This window comes from Lagopus muta, chromosome 1 (assembly GCF_023343835.1).
Source record: "Lagopus muta isolate bLagMut1 chromosome 1, bLagMut1 primary, whole genome shotgun sequence".
Lineage (NCBI taxonomy): Eukaryota > Metazoa > Chordata > Aves > Galliformes > Phasianidae > Lagopus > Lagopus muta.
In genome coordinates this window covers 113,963,086-113,981,126 of record NC_064433.1, presented here as the reverse complement: position 1 = coordinate 113,981,126, position 18,041 = coordinate 113,963,086, and the positions used below count along the sequence as shown (strand labels likewise).

General features: G+C 33.8%; 1 protein-coding gene across 17 annotated transcripts in view; it reads right to left on the bottom strand.

Moving 5' to 3' along the window:
- DMD (dystrophin) overlaps positions 1-18,041 on the bottom strand; it is a 1,043,969-nt gene that overhangs the window by 565,897 nt on the left and 460,031 nt on the right. For all 17 annotated transcript variants that reach the window (XM_048931232.1, XM_048931479.1, XM_048931663.1 and 14 more), the window contains 2 exons: positions 15,120-15,314; positions 8,029-8,201 (listed from right to left, as the gene is read on the bottom strand). In XM_048931232.1, the coding sequence (XP_048787189.1) occupies positions 8,029-8,201; positions 15,120-15,314 (368 nt within the window). The remainder of the gene's footprint in view (positions 1-8,028; positions 8,202-15,119; positions 15,315-18,041) is intronic.

Sequence of the window (18,041 nt, the reverse complement as noted above, 5' to 3'; positions counted from 1 at the left end):
AACACAGAACAAAAAAAAGAAACTCAATCTGCCTTGGAAGAAGAAAGTGAAAATGATATTTGGTAGATGACAGCTACAAGGTAAACACAACTGAGAAACAGTAGACTGTGACAAAAATTGTCTACAACAGAAAACTCTAACTTGAGTTCAGCTACAGATGTTAAAAGATGGCTCCCTCTACTGTCAAAAAATGCTTTTTCAGGAAGAACTTGAAGGTGGTTGTACACTGCACCATGGCAACAAAAGAGCAGTAATTCTTTAAAAAGTATCAAGGGAATTCTGCAAAGAAGCTCTCTTTAGAACATCTGTTGTGTTGGACAGAACAATAGTTCTTACAATATCGTTCCTCCTTCAGTGCACAGTTGACCAAATGTTCAACTAGCTAAAAATCACTTGCATATCTCAATCTAATGAATCAAAAACAGTGAAAGTGTACCGTAAGTGCCTGCATTTACAGAAAGTAATAGAAGTCATTAGAAGTAAGACATCAGTCCTGAGGATATACTGCACTTCTTTTAGGTTATGCTTACACAGGTGGATGTAGCTAAGAATGAATGAGCTCGTCAGTGGTCTGAGAAAACTGGATATAAATCAGGGATATCTGTGAAATCACTAGCTGCACTAACATAATATTGTCCCTAGAGCAATTATATCCTGCATTTCAGCTGTGCCTGTTAGCTTATGACACTAACTAGAATGACATATTTTTGGTATCTGACACGAAAGCTTAAGACAGTTTATATCCAGACAATTCAGTCTATTTGCTTCTGGCCATATTTGTCTTCATACATATTTGCATTCACATAGCTCTGAAGCTCACACATGCATGACTAAGCTGTAACATTTCTAAGACTTTTCAGAGAAGTGCTTTGTTTTAGTCTGTACAGCAGAAAAAGCCACCACAATTATTTTTGTATGAATGTAATGTGTTTTTGTCACTCAGCCTTTTACAGTAAAGTATGCTAAGTTATGCTAATTGCCAGGCTTAGAAGCGGCTGACTTAAACATTCAGAATATTTTTTTCAGCTGAAACATTTCATGGACAGAATAAGCAAACTATTTCAGATTATATAATCAGACCTGCTTAAGTAAAGGAATTCTGAATTGTTTGTTTTCCTCTTCATTCTACTTCACAAATACCTTCTATTCCCATTTCAAGACCTGTCTGCATTAAGCCCTAAAACAAACTGTATGACAGATTTAATAAACACGTCTTTCTTTCCAAAAGCTGAAGTATTATTTTTCACTCTGGCTCAAATTCACTACTTAAACCTTAACAGATAAATTTAAATCTTACTTGTAGCTATTCCATTTAGAAGAGGGCTTTATACACACTAGTTCATGAAAACTGGCATTTAAATAGGTACATATAAAAGGAAAAAGCATTTTTAATCTCATGCTGTAAATTAAATCTTTGTAGTTACAATCTAGACAACAAAAATATTCCCATATATTTCTCTACAAGTATTGGTACAAAACCACATCCAGACTTCCCATAACAACAGCATTTATACATTACACCACACCTGTTTCTTATACAGCATTTTAACCTCTTTGCAAACAATCAAGGAACCAGTGAAACCTACCAATACGTTATCTTGATGGTGTGATATTGGGGGGGTGTGTGAAAAGTGCTACAACTGTTGCAATGATTAGATTCTAAGTCACCTGCCAAGCACTTCTATAAAGTAAGTGTAGTATGGAAATAAAAACTACTTCTGTCTGAAATGATCAAATATTATAAGCTGCTTCCATTTGATTCTCTTTTGAAACCTGCCTAAACCACCTGAATCGCATGAAAGCAAGCAAAAAAGCCTACTCCACATATAACTAAGGTGTGGTGGCTATTTTCAGATTTGCATTTGAAAGGAAATCTCTCACTGAGGATGAAATAATCTGTCCTGGTTTTACCTCTCATCTTGAATTCAGAATCGAGGGTAAACCCTCGACAACAAAACTTACAACCTCAAGAGAAATACAATGAGCATACACTCTTAGATAAGGCAGCCTCCGCTATTACTGTATTCCTCTCAATATGCCTCTGCCTTCAAGAAGTTGCAGTCCTCCCTGTACTGAAATAAAGCCAGTTAGCACTCATGCTTGTTATTCATGTTATCAGAGGTAAGGAAGGAATAAAGAAATGCTGACTGGACTTAGTGAAAGAGATCTATAGTGTTTTTTTTTTTTTTAATTATTATTTTTTACATGTAAATGAGAACTCAGATGGAGATTAAGGTCTAAAACGTAGATTTAAGACAGCATTTTACTGAGAAATCCATGCAAGATTGGTACAGGATGAAAGAGAATTGATCCTTTGATAGTAAGATGTTATGCAAGGTGTCTTTGGACATCTAGACACTTCTAGAAAGCTATATTCAAAAGCAAGGGGATTTTCTTAACACAATAAACTTTCATGCCTTTATACTCAGTTGCTTGTAGATATTATTCTAAGATTGTCATACGCTAAAAAACAGAGTCAGATACTGAATAGGTCCTCTGGTCTTAGTTCAGTTTTCTTAGTATCCTATCCATACATTTTCAACTAAAAGAGCACAAAGATTGGATCTGATTCAGATATCATAGATTAACAAGTTTGAGGTTTATCAGTGGTTGGTTCTGTATGTATACAGAACACACGTAGGTTATCTTACACTGGAAAAATAGTGATATTCTCTGTATATCTTTTTTCTATCTTGTGCCAAGCATCAGGCTATCACTCGAATCGACAGCATTTATCAGTAACACATGCTATGTGTTAGAAATCTGACTACAAAATAGTTAATTTTCTGCCGATTAATAGAATCTTATGCATAACACACAATTTTCCATTACGTCTTACCCAGTTCTTGTAAATATCAACAACTAATTGGTAAGACAAACCACAAATAGTTGCTAATAGCAGTGTTGGTACTAAAGAAAGATTTGTCTTAACAGTCTTATAAAACTGTTCTTATAAGAGTTCTTCATTGTTTAATTTTCATACTATAGAAGTTGTAAGCTGTCTGACACTTTCATGAAGTCATCACCCTGTTTTGCACCACTATTCAAGATTTGGTATCTTCTTTGTCAAAGCAGTAGAACTTGCTCTAACTGTTCCTGTTTGAGCAGATAACCTCCAGAGGTCCCTTCCAACCTCAGCTGTTCTGTGATCAGTATTCTAAAGTACTAAAACCACCTATTTTTGAGATAACAAAGATTGACATTTGACTCTTTTGATCTTTTCAGAATTATAAATGATTTGTAGAGATATCTGGTATGAACTTTCCTACATTCAGAACATTTAATTTTAATTTGATTTCTTATTAATTAGATGAGCATTTGTCTAGGCTCTAATGTATGCCTTGGAAAATATTTTGCAAATAAGACATGAAAAAGACAGAAGTTAGTTTACTGCACACTAATAAGAGATCTTTTAGGACTGTAAGAAGAATAGCAGTCTAAAAATATTTAAGCTCTCCAGTATCTGTAAAATTATTTCATTTTTTATTTAAAAACTTTCAAGAATTTCTCCTTCCCCCTCCCCCCCCCCACCCCCCCCCCCGTTTGCCTTGACCTCAAATATAGATATTCTATTATCCTATAGCTGTAGGTTTGGAATTATTTAAAACTATTATACTGTACTTGAATTTGATTGATCCAATGATGCTAGAAATACTTTTAAAGAGCATGTACTGTTCAAAGAAACAAGACTGCAGCATAAACATCCCGAGAACACAGTGTCCTGATAAGAGAAACAAGTTCTTCCACAAATATTAAGTTGACAAGATATTATGTAGACAATCATTTAAAAATCTGTTTTCTAACATAGATTTCATAGAATCATAGAAAAGAACCTCAGAGATCACCTAGTTTCAACCCCCCTGCCATTGGCAAGGTCGCTAGGCCAGGCTGCCCAGAGCCACATCCAGCCTGGATTTTTAAATATTAACTATTGTGTGTTCTTATCTACAGGAACATGGTGTTGCTTCTTAAATATTCATAATTAATTAAAAAAAAAAAAAAAAAACAACAACAAAAAACCTAAGGCTGCAGCAAAAAAAGGGAGACTGCAATTAAATTCTGGTACAGGGATAAGAAACTCATAGCATCTAAATAGGTAATCTTATTGATACTGACATACATCTACTCCACAACACTTCAGCTGTATTGTCATAACTCAACAACTGAAAAAGACAATGTTGAAATTTAGTGTCACGAAGGAACAGGTTGAAGTTACAAATGAAACAGCCAGGGTCATAATGGACAAATCATGGCAGTACTGCTGTGCACTCAGAAAACTAAGACCAAAGGAAAAAAATTAATAAATTCCACTTGGTGTCACCCAATACATCTGTCACAAGCACAACCACCTATGTTCCGAAATTAGTTCATAAAGAGAAAATCCACTCACCTCCTGTTAAAAAAAAAAAAAAAAAAAAAGCAAACCAACACATGACAGATCTAGGCTGTATTCAAAACATTAATCTCTTAAAAACTTGTGTTCTGATGAATTTGTACTTTTTCTTTCAAGTATTTCCTGTTAACTTACACAAGGTACAGTATGAACACATCAATTACAGGGAATACACAATGGCACACTCAGTGACTGTGAAACAACTTGGAAAACAAGGCTTTCAACAACTGTAGAAGAACTGGATTTGTGAGCATAAACATTCAAATAGCTTTACAATGAATTTCTGTAGAACTGCAGCATGTTCTGATGTAAAGAAAACTGAAAATATAATTTGATTTCTTGTAAGGAACACACTATAAAGTTAAGCATGAAATACCTAGATGTACATTGGAACTTCTATTGTGTGAAATGTATTTTACATAAAAGGAAGATTTCCAGAATACACTAGCAAAGTATTCAACTAAGTTTCAAATATTTCAATGCTATCTACGATTACTAATTACTGAACAAAATGCTGAAAGAGTAATATCTGAATATAAAGACAGAAGCATATTTTCTTGTATGAAAACCCTGTGCATTTTTTGGAGAAGGTAAATAAAACTAATGCAAATAACATAAGCAATCATTCCATCCCTTTTTTTCCTCTTCCAAATAAACAATCTGCAGCTTAATATGAATTCCTAAGGCTATTACTAACACACAAGATGGCAATGTACAAACCTTTTTTTTTCCATTCCACTAAATCTCACACCTGATTTACATGTCCACTTCTCCACAAAGTAATGACTGCAAATTCTTCGGAATTGACCTTAGACTTTTTCCAAATGTTTGTATAGAGTACCTGTGATTTCCAGGTAGTACATAAAGTCCTACAAAATCCATTTTCAGTTCTGCCTATACCTCATATACAAATTTTACCAAAAAGAAAACAGCTGTGTAGTAACATTTTTTCCTCAGACAGACCTATTTGACATCACTCTCAAACGAGAAATTTAGATATTAGATTATAAAAACAGGAAAGTATGAATTTCTTTCCTTAAATGATACAGCAATGTTAACGCAACAGTATAAATAACTGAATTTCTCCTTCTGGGTCTGATGCCAGGATGTTCTGAGTGGCCAATTCCAGCCTCTGTTGCTGTAAACTTTGGAAATGAGCATATTCTTTACTGTGTTTCACTAAGAGCAGGCATTTCAGCTCCAGTAATGTCTCTTAGAGCAACAACAACTATTTATAAAACACAAACTTAAAATAGGTATTTAACATGAGTGTTTATATTGATTTCTATGAGATTTAGGGGAAGTTTTCTGCTAGTACCTGAGAGGGTAAGGGAAAGTGTTCTATGTTACTGCAATTACAGTGATAACTTGGAAATTACTTAAGTGACTTCAATTCTACTACAGTTCTTCGATTTCCTGAAGCCAGTATTCATAAATGAACAAACAGTGGTGGCAATTTTTTTTTTCCCAGACACTCTCAAACACAGAATGTATATTTCCCTTATGCACACTCCCATGACAGCAAGACAGTGCTCCAGTAAAATTTCAAAACTGTCCTAAAAGATCATCATCAGTAATGCATCTCAAAAACAGCTTCATCCATGTCTCATTGGAAGATTTACACTGATAGTTTAATCCCTTACAGACACAAAACGCTAGAAGCAAAATGCTGAAGGCAGTATTGTCTTCCTTCATCTTCTCCTAAGCATTCATGTGCAGTCCAAATGCACCTCACAAAACTGCAGAATCTACAGGGACCATCCCAGAGTTCAAACAAAACCAGGTGAACAGTAACACAGTAATACTGACACTACAAACAAGAGATTTAAAAGAAAAAAGGTCTGTGATTCTGGGCAGCAGTCAAGCTTATCGCCACCCTGAGTTGGTGCCAGTCATCCTAAAAGAGGATGACACCCCCAGGCAAACTCAGGCTGGAAAGAAAATGACACTTCATACTTCTCTAGTGCCTTTATGTGGTGGCTTCAAAATACCTGACAAATACTAATTCATTTCACCTCAGAATATTTTCTGCTGCTGGCTAAATGGCACTGTAGTCTAAACAAAGGACAACTGCTAGCATTAGTGGACCAAGCTTTCAGCCAACAGCACTTCTTCAGTAGAAGACAACACATATGAGAAGACCTTAAGATTTCTCAGAGATTGGTCTTTGAAGTACTGAGACCAAAATCTATGACTTTGGCCAAAGCCACCTCTGGAAAAAGCACAATACTAAACATCCTGCTTTTGCTATCTGTGTGAGCAGCTGAGCTCCAGACTCTGCTTCTGACTTCTTCAGAATTTTTATATGTGGTACCATGCTGAACAAAGTTCGGTAAGAAATAACGGTATTTCTTACCACACTAGAACAGGCTTATTATTAAAAAAAAGTGATATTCATGTTAGAATCTCAAAATTTTGAGACAAAACAGAGGTGACTTGAAGATTACTGAACATATTTTAGCCATGATTCTTTTTGTCTCTTTTTAAGCTTTACTCTCTCTCTCTCCAGCAACCTAAATCAAAGCCACTGAATGGCTAACAGCTGAAAGATCATGCCTCTACAGATTTGCAGTGACAGCTGTAGACCAATACTCATGTGTCCTTTGTTTAAAAATGTTACCAAGGTTTGGACTGTAAGACAAAATCAGCACAGTCTTAGTCTACAGAAAGTATTTTTATTTCTTCTGGTCATCACTTACAGGGTTGGATTTATATCCCCATCTACTATACTGTGCAATAATTATCAATACCGTAATTGAAGTTCATATTCCACTAAATTTCAAGTCACTCTCTTAGAATATCAAATGAATTTTTTGAATAGCAAGTTACCTGAAAGCATGTCTGAAAGTGCCAACCTAGTGAAATTCCTACATATTCCTACATACACAAGCATTTTCAGTATCAGATTAATAGTTTACATTCTCAGAATTGTTAAGGACTTGCTTGTGATAAATCAATAAACATTTGAAACAATGATTTTTATTTAAGCTTATTTGTTAACTATTAAGCAACATACTAAGATAAAGTAGTAAGTACCACATGTAGGAGATCAGTTTTATTTATTATCCTTTTAACATCCTTCTATACTTTTTCCTCCATTGCTTTACCTTACTGTATTTTGACTAATATACAAAGAGACTTAAAAAAAAAAAAAAAAAAAAAAATGACGCTGCACTTAGAGCTGCTAACAATATTAAGCATGCTCCTTAGAAATACAGTTAGAATTGCTCCTAGAACTAGTACATGCCCTACAATTACAAGGGATTTTACTCAGTTACATCCATCACAGGTTAAGATTTCTATCTTAATAATGCTGGGTATAGTATCAAATAGTTATTCTTTCATACCTATCTCAGATAAAGGTGCAATAATTGTAGTGAAACACAAATGCAACACCATCCCAGGTATTGCATTTGATAATTTGATATTTGACTGATAAGTGACAGTTGGTCAACATATTTACAATTTGACAAAAATACTTAAATTGCAATTTCCTATAAAATTTTCTATGCTTAGTTAGAAGAAAGTATAGCTTACAACTTTAAAAGTCATTTCTGCATAAGGAAGAGTATCACCAACAATAAACCAAATACTAACAAATGTTATCAGAAATAAGACTTTAAAAGTTTACTTACATCTGTCGGTCCCGGTACATCTTGTTAACTTTCTCCCACTGGGAATTAAGCTGAGTCAGCTTTTCCTGTATATTTGCTGTTTCCCTTGGTGTAGCACTCTGCAAAGCCGGTGTCTTCTTGCTGTGAATAATGTCTATATGACCCTGGAGTCTCCCCAGGCGATCTTTAATGTTCTGTAACATCAAGATTTTTTAAAAGAAAAACAAGACATCAGCTGTAAAAAACACTGTCCACAAGCACAAGACAAACAGGAAAAAATAATTTAAATAACAGCCTAGACATGATAACATTTTAGAATACAACCAGGTAATAATGAGTGAATACACATTCTTTCTTTATAGATGCAATTAACTACAGATGAGAAAGGTAATGGCTGTAGGGGAAGCAAAGCTCTGTTGATTCAGTCAGTCATGAATTCCCCTATGCCAAGGGAATAACTGTTTTAACTCCATTCCTTCTAACAGAAATCAGAAGAAAGTGCCACCTTACAGGCTCATGTTCAAGAAAATTCTTTCATTATTTGACAGTTAGGGTCCTCTCTTATAACAGCTTCAGCACATATTACATAGATACCAAAGTTAGAGGATGAGAAAGATAGCTTATTGGATATCAGTCCTTCTCAGGACACTGATAACTCAGCACTTCTCTTTTCACTTGGCCCTTTACACCTAGCAATGCTCAGTTCTTTGTGTTTTAGAGAAAATAGTTAACAGTATTTTTGCCTAACTGTACAATGCAGACTATAAAAAAAAAAAATAAAGAGAAAAACCAAATTTACTCCGGTCCTTGAAATCTTTAAAATGTGTGAAGGAATTGAAATATTCACCCTTAGTCAATAGCCACTAATTACACAATTACTAATGCATTCAGTCTCATCATTGAATTATGCAGATTTTCTTATTTTCTCTATAAAGCAATATGTAAATATACCATATATTTGTGTTCTATGAAGGAGGCAGGGTTGAGCTTATGTTAAATCCTTCAGAAGCATCTGAATGACCAAATTTGCTGGAAAACCCAATGCTGAGCAAAAATAGTATCATAAACTGCATTCTGACTTCACCAGAAAAGCTTTAAACGCAACAAAAAGTCATTAGCAGAGACTTTCTCCTTGTAAATCCACATTTACAAGCCAATTAAACCCTTAAATACAACTGACTTGTTCAGCTGTTATGTTTTTACAGCACCACAGTCCTCATAACAGACAACATATATATTTGACTTGCTCAATGTTCTTTTGCTCACCTACTCTGAAGGACAAGTAACTATTTATACATCAACACAGTACAAAAGAGATAAAATAGAGGTTTGATACTGCAAGCTCTTGCTGACTAGAATAACCTGCACTATATAAGCTGAAATCCAGAGCACATTATTGTCACAGAGAAAAAATGGTTAATTTTGTTAGGTTAATTTGTTTCTCTTTTTGATGTTCTTAGAGCTAGAAACATATAAGAACCTCTCGAAAGTATTTTAATTGTATCTCCTATCATAAAGAGTTTATCAATCACAAATTTCAACAATTTAAGTGTTATTTAAATTTCTGGCAGAGGAATTAAGTCATGGACCAAGTAATCTATTTCACTGCACACACTTCAATATTTACATATATACACATCCCTATAATTTTTTTTTTATATACACCCACATATTTATATGTTTAGAACATTGTGTATAAATATAGCTATCTATAAATTTGAAGTGCTAAACATGTATACATAATCTTTATATATAATTCATATATATATATATATATATATGTATATTTACATAATGTTTTAAGTAAACATTTGGAAAAAAAAAGTTAAGATCCCATATAGTGAAGATGCGGTGAAGTTTTGCAATATCAATATTTACATGACCTGACTTTTCACTTCCCTCTATTCCACAGCTCAGAAACCACACCCTGGAGCAAACACCAGCAAAAACAGCTGTGGAGAATACTGAGGTTCTGCAACTGTACTGTGTATGTACAGTATGCTCATTGCTGGGAATCTATGGGAGACCTTAGCAAACTCAGGTGCTAAGCTTTATCAAAGATTATGAAAACAATGATTTGGTGGAGAAATCTTAAAATTAGGCACTGATTTCATTGTGATAGTACAAAGCATAAACAACACAAATGCCAAAGTGCATATTTCACAGCCATAGGTAAAGCAGTGTTAACCTAACAGGTTTCCCTGTTTTCACAATCCACGTTTCCCAGAATGGAATAAATCCATTTACTGAAATATATACAACTGAAACAGCATTTATACACTTCAGAATTGACAAGTGGCAAATCTCAAAATGTTCACAATGAGTCGCCAATGGAGAAGCATGTGATTTCTGATGTGTAAGGCAGATCTTAGCTTTTGTTTAGAGCAGAGCTGTTACAGACAAATAAAGGTAATACAGTTGACCTTCTATAAAAGAAATCCACAACTGAATGGCATAGGATTGAAGAAAAGAAACGAGATCATGTGCATTTGCATCTGCACAAACATAAGTATTTTATACATATACTCCATCTGCTCCAAGCAGTTAGCTATCAAAAATGCCTTGGGAGATTTTGTAACATAGTTAACAGAAATGCAAAAGGCTTTAATTTTTATGAAAAAAAGGATTATATAGAAAATCATTAGCAGCTAAAGCGACAGTAGCCTTTGGGGAACGATCCATCTCATTTCTCTCAAAAAGAGAAATCTGAGTGATAGGGACTTGAAATTCAGTTCATTTCCACAACTCAGAGTTTGCCTATATCTGACAGATAAAGATTATATTTGCAAATCACACAAATTGTAAACTTCCTATAATTTAGCATATTGTTGTACTAATACCAGAATCAGTTGTTAGTAATCAAGATTAAGCAGAAAAATTCCAAGAATTACTTCTAATTTTAAAATCTCTATACACTACAACTTATGATATCTGATATGGGTATTATTGCTTTAATACAATATATTGAAAGAAGATTATGGCGGTATTTCGGAAGCATAATGCTTCGAGAAAATACTCTGTAAACCCCAAGTAAGCCACTTTAGAAATCTCTGCACAAAAAAAGTTCCCTCTCAGTAAGTGAAGGGTAATAGCTACCACACAAAGGCAAAAGAATAGAAATATATATAAATATCAGCATGAAAATATCTATATTTAAGGAAGTAGAGCAACAAACAACCCACTTTTTATGTCCAAGTAAAGAGCTGGAAATGCATAAAAGAATGAACCAGAACTATTAAAATGATTATGCAAGGAGTTACATTCATAAGAAACCTCTCTCAAACCAGATGGCTTTCCATATTAAAACTATTATATAATCGAAAAATATTATAGCTAAATGTTGAATCATATTTTATAGTGTTAGCATTAAAATTAAGATTTAAAAACAAACAAACAAACCCAACCCAACAGCCTGATTAATATGGACTTTACTGCAAATTTGCATCATTAACTATGTAGAGTAAGTAGCCTCAGAAAATAAGAATTTTGATTTCACAGTTCAGGTAATTTTTGAATGAGTAGACACAAGTACACTGAGACTATAGCAGCAATTCATAACACAAAAGTGTACTAAACACTTTCTTACATACAGCTATAAAAGCAAATATAATGAACTAAGTCCCTAATAGGCAGTTTCACGTTATCCACTCACTTCTGCTATGCTTCCATAAGCAAAAATATGTTTTAGCTCTTAAATTGATAAGTTACTTTACTTCAGAATACGCATATCATACTAAATAATCCAGAGTTTCAACAGGATACATAGTTTACATGAGATAACTACCACATAAGGAACATCTTGTGTAATAGGAGCAACGTAACTTGACTTCCTATAACAGCATTAATTTCCATATATGCAAAGTGAAACATTTAACTTTCAGGAAGCATTTTGAAAACTCTAGTGCCAGTAATGATTAGCTAAACCCTGTGAACTGCAAGGATATGAAAGTATCCTTGCACATGGTCACACAATTAAGCCACGTAATTACAATAAAAGCTACATAAGGAACTCACAGATTAAGAGCACAGAACAAGGATGAAATTCCAGAAACTTGCTGTAACATGATGGAAAGCACAGCAATGACAGTAGAGCAGCAAGGCCCCAGGCTGTGGCAAGCAAGAACTTACTCAAATGTAACTGCCACAGACACAGAAAGAAAAGAAAGAAAGAAGCTGCTTAGCTTCAGAAGACCTCAGATACACAGAGACCCCCACTAAGATACCCTTGCCTCCACTGCCAACCGTTGAATGAGGTCTGTGAGGGGTAGATCCTGACTCCACCCCTTCTGGTTACTCAGGTGTATTGTATGCAGCTGAGCTCCGCTGGGTTGGCCCTGCCTTCCCACCAGGTGCTCAATCACTGGTTCAGGCCCTGACTTAGCGTTTCCGCTAAGCTGTATCGTAAAACAATAAATCTAGCATCCTAAGTGAAATGACACAAGTTACCATCAATAGTAGGTAAAAGTACCATAATGTTTCTGCTTGTAACAAAATTTGCCCCATTGGGAGCATCTCATTAAGTTCAATTTTTTTAATCCTCAATCTATGAACTGAGATTTCCCATGTGACCAGATGGAGCTCCATCTTTGACACGACAGTAATATTCAGACTGTTTTTAAAATAGTTTAAATTCAGTCGTGAACAAGTATGTATTATGTATTAGGACACACATAACAGAACTTTTAATAGGGTAATAGAAATACTGCAATCCCTGATTTTATGAGATAGAAAGACCTGGTTTCTCTACTCTTACCATTTACTCAAACTTTCAATGAACAGAATGTTCCTAGAAGCTGGTGTGTGTGGGCTTACTAAATGTGCCTAATAATAACAATAACAATTTACTAAATTTTAGAAGTAATATTATTTTTGGATACACATACACATATTCCTTTTTTAAAAAAAAATACATTCCTTTGATATAAAAAGTGACTGTTAGAACTGTCTTTGCAATTAATAAAAGCATATTTTTCATTTCTATTTGATATTTATCATACTGGATTACAGAATTAACTAGAATGATTTCAAGCAATCAGATTTAAGTCTTAATACATACATTTACTTTGGAGAAAAAAGTTCAAAGTGGTTAACACTGAAAGATTCCAGTAAATAAACTTATTTTTCCTTCTAAGGATTAATTGAAATAGATCATTTATGAATGGGAGTGAAAAAGAAACCTTACAAACTCAGTTTTAAAACACAGAGCTATTCATGACAGCTTTGTAATTTGATTCATACAAATCTGTCAGGGATAAAAATCAACCACAATTTAATTTCAAACCTTTCCCAACCAGCTGCTGAACAATTTATGCACTACTTTTCTATTTTTACTGCAGGATAATGACAATGATGAATGCTTTTACTTGGAAATAAATATTCATAAAGCAGGCTCAGATCAAAACTATACCCTTCCAAAAACCCACAAATGTGCAAGATCCATTTACCTCTTCTGAGAGATTTATTTGGAAGATGGAAATGTGCCCACAAATGCATCTCGTAACAATTTAATAGCTCAGTTAAATTAAACCTATGGCAATGCTTACTTCTAACCTCAGTAATCAATATTATTAAAGTCGGTGTCAACTCTAATAGCAACAAACATACGTGGGTGAAGAACAGATTAGTTATGGATGTAAATCAGATAAAGATGGTCCAAATGTCAATAGGAAGTCAACTGCCAGTAAACTACTTGATCTAGGTCACTGTATTTCCAGCCCATCTAGTAATGAGCATAACGAGTTTACAGACACGGACAAAGTGTTAGTTCATTTAACTATGATTTACATGGTCTATGCCTCTCTATTTTTTTTAGAAAATTAACTTAGTACAGTCAATACTCAGAGCCCTTTAATCTACTAATACTAAATCACAAGAGAGAAAAAAGGAGTGATCTGCTGTTTCTTCTCACAAACCTATTGTCAGTTATTCTCTTTCTCCAATACTTTAGTATTGTGCTTCCCTGGACAAACTATACTCCTAGGAAATGTAAATCATTAATTTTTAAGAGATAATAAGGATATCTATGTCTGCAAATATACACACATATATACACACAAACACACAGAGATGCTGTATGTGTATATATAAAGGTATCTATGCAAGAACTATAAATGGGTTCCTTGAGGGCACTTCAGATCTCCTTGCCAGAGACCTTATTTCAATTCTCCCACAAAGCTTATTTCATCTGACTGACTGCAGACAGATTTTAGATTCTTTGGGCTCAAGTTTCTTTTGGTTAAAAACTTTCCCCAAATGATCACAGAAATAATGGAAATGTGGTCTTATGTGTTGATGGTAATTTGAAATTGCTGTATTGTATACAGCAGTTAGGCACGATTTTTTACAAGGGTTTATTCACAAACACTATTCTGCAGAAGCAGATAACTCATTCACCTACTTAGCCTTACAGTGTTAATCTTGTTCTCTTATTCAGTCATTTGGTATTGAAAAAATCCTCCAATTTCAAGGAGCAATAAAGAAAATGGACCATAATATTTAAAGTTACATTAACAGTTCTGAATTAGACTTCTCGTAATTATATTAGCTACCTATTGGACAGCATTTTTTGTATAGTAAACTAAACTACAACTGTTGAGTAGGATATATCTTCAATCAGACTTTAAGCTTTCATAGTCCAATATGCAAAGGAACACCTACTTGATTTTTTTTTTTCTTTTTTTTTGATCCATCACACTAAAATAAAGCTGTCCGAGATCACGTGTGGACAGGTTTTAAGTACTTACTAATTCATTCAAAATAAAAACACACAAAGTAAACTTTAACCACGAATGCAATTTTAAATACAGAACTGCCTCTCTCCACCCTTTCTCCCACTATTCCACTCAGGGTTATGCTGTGCAGATACCTTAATGCCTTTGCTTTTCACAGAATCACTTTTCTTACTAATCTGGGTGAAACAGAGAAAAACATATGAAACCATCAGTGCTCTTACATTTCATAGCAATGTGTCTTCATATCTAAACATCCATATACGCACAAATCATAGAGGAGTTGAGTACTTATAAAAATGTGTAAGTGAACACAGGCTGCCAATAAAAAGCAGCCCCAAAATCACACAAGCGTAATATTATAAAGAAAACATTCCATCTTACCTTGAGACATTCTTCTTGTTTCAAGAGGTCCTCACAGTCCTTAGCCTGCAGAACAGGAGAATTAAGGCATTCTTCTACTTCAGACAAGGCTTGCAGAAGCTGAAGGATCTCTGCCAGGTATGTAGAAGGCACGTAAGCGGTTTCCACAGTCATACTTTCAGTCATCACAAAAGTTGTATCTTCGTGAACTGTTTGCTAGTACAGATATACAAGAGAATGTTTCCTTTAGTTTCTCACCTCTACACAAATGTATAATTTATTGCAATTTCCAGTTCATGACCTAGAACCAATTAAAAATTATTTACAAGGCCAAAAGCAGAAATATTTGAGTTATTTTACATAGATCACTCACGTTCCCCTAATTCGACTGAAATGGCAGATACTAAAATTGATCCATAGGGAAGTATACAAACTTCTCTTTCTCCAATGAAATTAAGATAGGAAATGCAAAAATACTTTGAGATTATGATATTACTGGGATTTTAGTGCTAACAATTTCATCTTAAACTGTTAAATCTCTAAGAATATGTCCCTCTTTATAGAAATTCCATGCACGCAAAGCCCAAAATACTGACATTTCAAGGTGTCAAATAAAATAATGACTTGCCTTACAGATACAATTTCTTAGGTTACATGCAAGATAAAATAACTAGGTCAATTCAGTACTTACAGTAACATACTAAAATCTCTCTCTTCAACCTTGGAAGTATAATTTGGAATTTCAGTATTTGAATATTTAATGGATAAAATTCACAGAGGAACTCCCAACAATACATTTCTTCAGAAATGTAGGTTTTTGTTTTTTTTTTTTCTAAAGATGTGTATTTTTGGTAATTTGGACAAATATGAACTAGACACGCTGCTCTGAAAGCACATGCATACACCAAGTGCAAGAGAGTCCTGAGTATTTGTGTCAAAACAGAGTGTTGATTTATAGGTTTTGGAAATATATTGATATATTAGGTGATAAAATGGTAACACATTAATTCTCCATTTTTCTGATTTGATGTGTTTGTAGACCATTAAAAAAACAAACAAACAAAAAAAAAACAACAAAAAAAAACACCAAAAATTGTGCTTGAAGCTTCATTTAACTGAACTCCAAATAGATGTTCACCTGTATGTCATTCAGAATATTATATATATATATATATTTATATTTAGAAATATATAAACTCTGATTTGATAAGCATAGGTTACTATTTGTTTATTTTATCACAGCACATAGGATTCCTAGTGTGGGAGCACAAATTCACTGAGCTTGGTCCTTGCCTTCTTAAAAATACAAACTTTACTTATTGAAGACCTCAAAGAAATGTTTCAAGCAATTGTTGGTTAACATTCAAAAATCTCATTACTTAGTTGTTCCAGTCCTAATACAGATAATCGAGGATTTTGGAGCACTGTCTGTGAATGCATCTGTGGTTCTGGAGAGAACAGCATCATTAGTAAAGGAAAACCAAACCAAACACTATTTCCTACACACTACCTCAGCAAGGTGTCTCATTTTAATTGATCTATTTTCCATATCCATCTTTTCATGATTTCTCCCCTCTGTTACTCATCTTAGCATTTGGTTCTTCAGTTTTCTTTTAAAAGTCTTAAAATATGCATACACACATTTGAGTAGCTGTATGCATATTAATGCATATTACAAATAAAATTCATGAAGTTATCTCTAGATTTGTATTATTCTGCTGCATTTCCTATGCAAATTTAATTGCTTTGCTTATACTATTTTAACAAAATGACTTTCTCAGGACATCTGCTAACACTGAAAACTCTTACTGCCATCATATCACTACTATAATTTTTATTTTATGTAATTATATAAAATAAAATGTTTAAAAATTGGTCCTCTCCCTTCCCCGTATGTTTCATGAATCACGCTCTGCAAGAATAACATTTTACCCCAGTTAACACAAAGAAAAAAGCTCTCTGTGTTGATTAGATAATGGGAGATCCTCAATAAGCCACTGAGCCATGCAGCAATATATTTCCATTCCTCAAGACTGTGCTGAGACTCTTCTACATACAATGAGGAACTACATCTTCACAAAAAAAACAATTTAACAGCTTTTCCCTGTTTGACAGAGAAGACAGATTATTGATATTCAAGTAAGGGGTATGAGGTTAGTCACTCAAAATAAGGTTACAGGAACACGTGAAATGACACACACAAGATAATTAAATTCTGACACTTTATTATTCTACTTTTCTAATCTGAATTTAGTCTAATAACTGTGTATATATAGAGTATACACATAATAACTGTTCACATAAAATAGAATCTGTGCCCTCTTACCCTAAAAAAAAAAAATCCTGAAATCAGATAAAAATCAAATAGAAATTTGATGTGTGATTACTTATTAGCCACTTATTGTGCCTAATTAGTTAGAGTAATGCCAAAATATCCACCCATTTGCTACAAATGAGTGATAGAAGAGTACTCTTCCAGGCAAAATTTACTAAAATTTGAAGGCAGGGCTGAACTGATCTATATGGTTTACTCATCCCTCAAAGTATGTGTAATATTTAATGCCCATCAATTCCTGTGAGCTGCATAGAGCCACAATTTTATTGTACTTAATAATTTGTTTATTTATATTAAGTTAAACTGTAAATTACTACAACCAGATAAATACATGGATGAATTACAATTTGAAAGAAGTCCACCAGAACCCATCTTCATATTTGGCAATATTATTTCATACTTTATTCTAAAGAAGAGGAATCCAAATGAATTAGTTTCTGAATAAATAAATGAGTCTGAAACGTGCTAAAACTGCAGAAGTGCGTTTTTAAAGACACTGCAGGAATTTCTTTCATTCTATCTTGACTTTGTTGATAGTAGGATAACAGAGCTTAAAACATCTTGCACTAAGGAATGGAGAATAGGCATACACAAAATTGATCATTTTA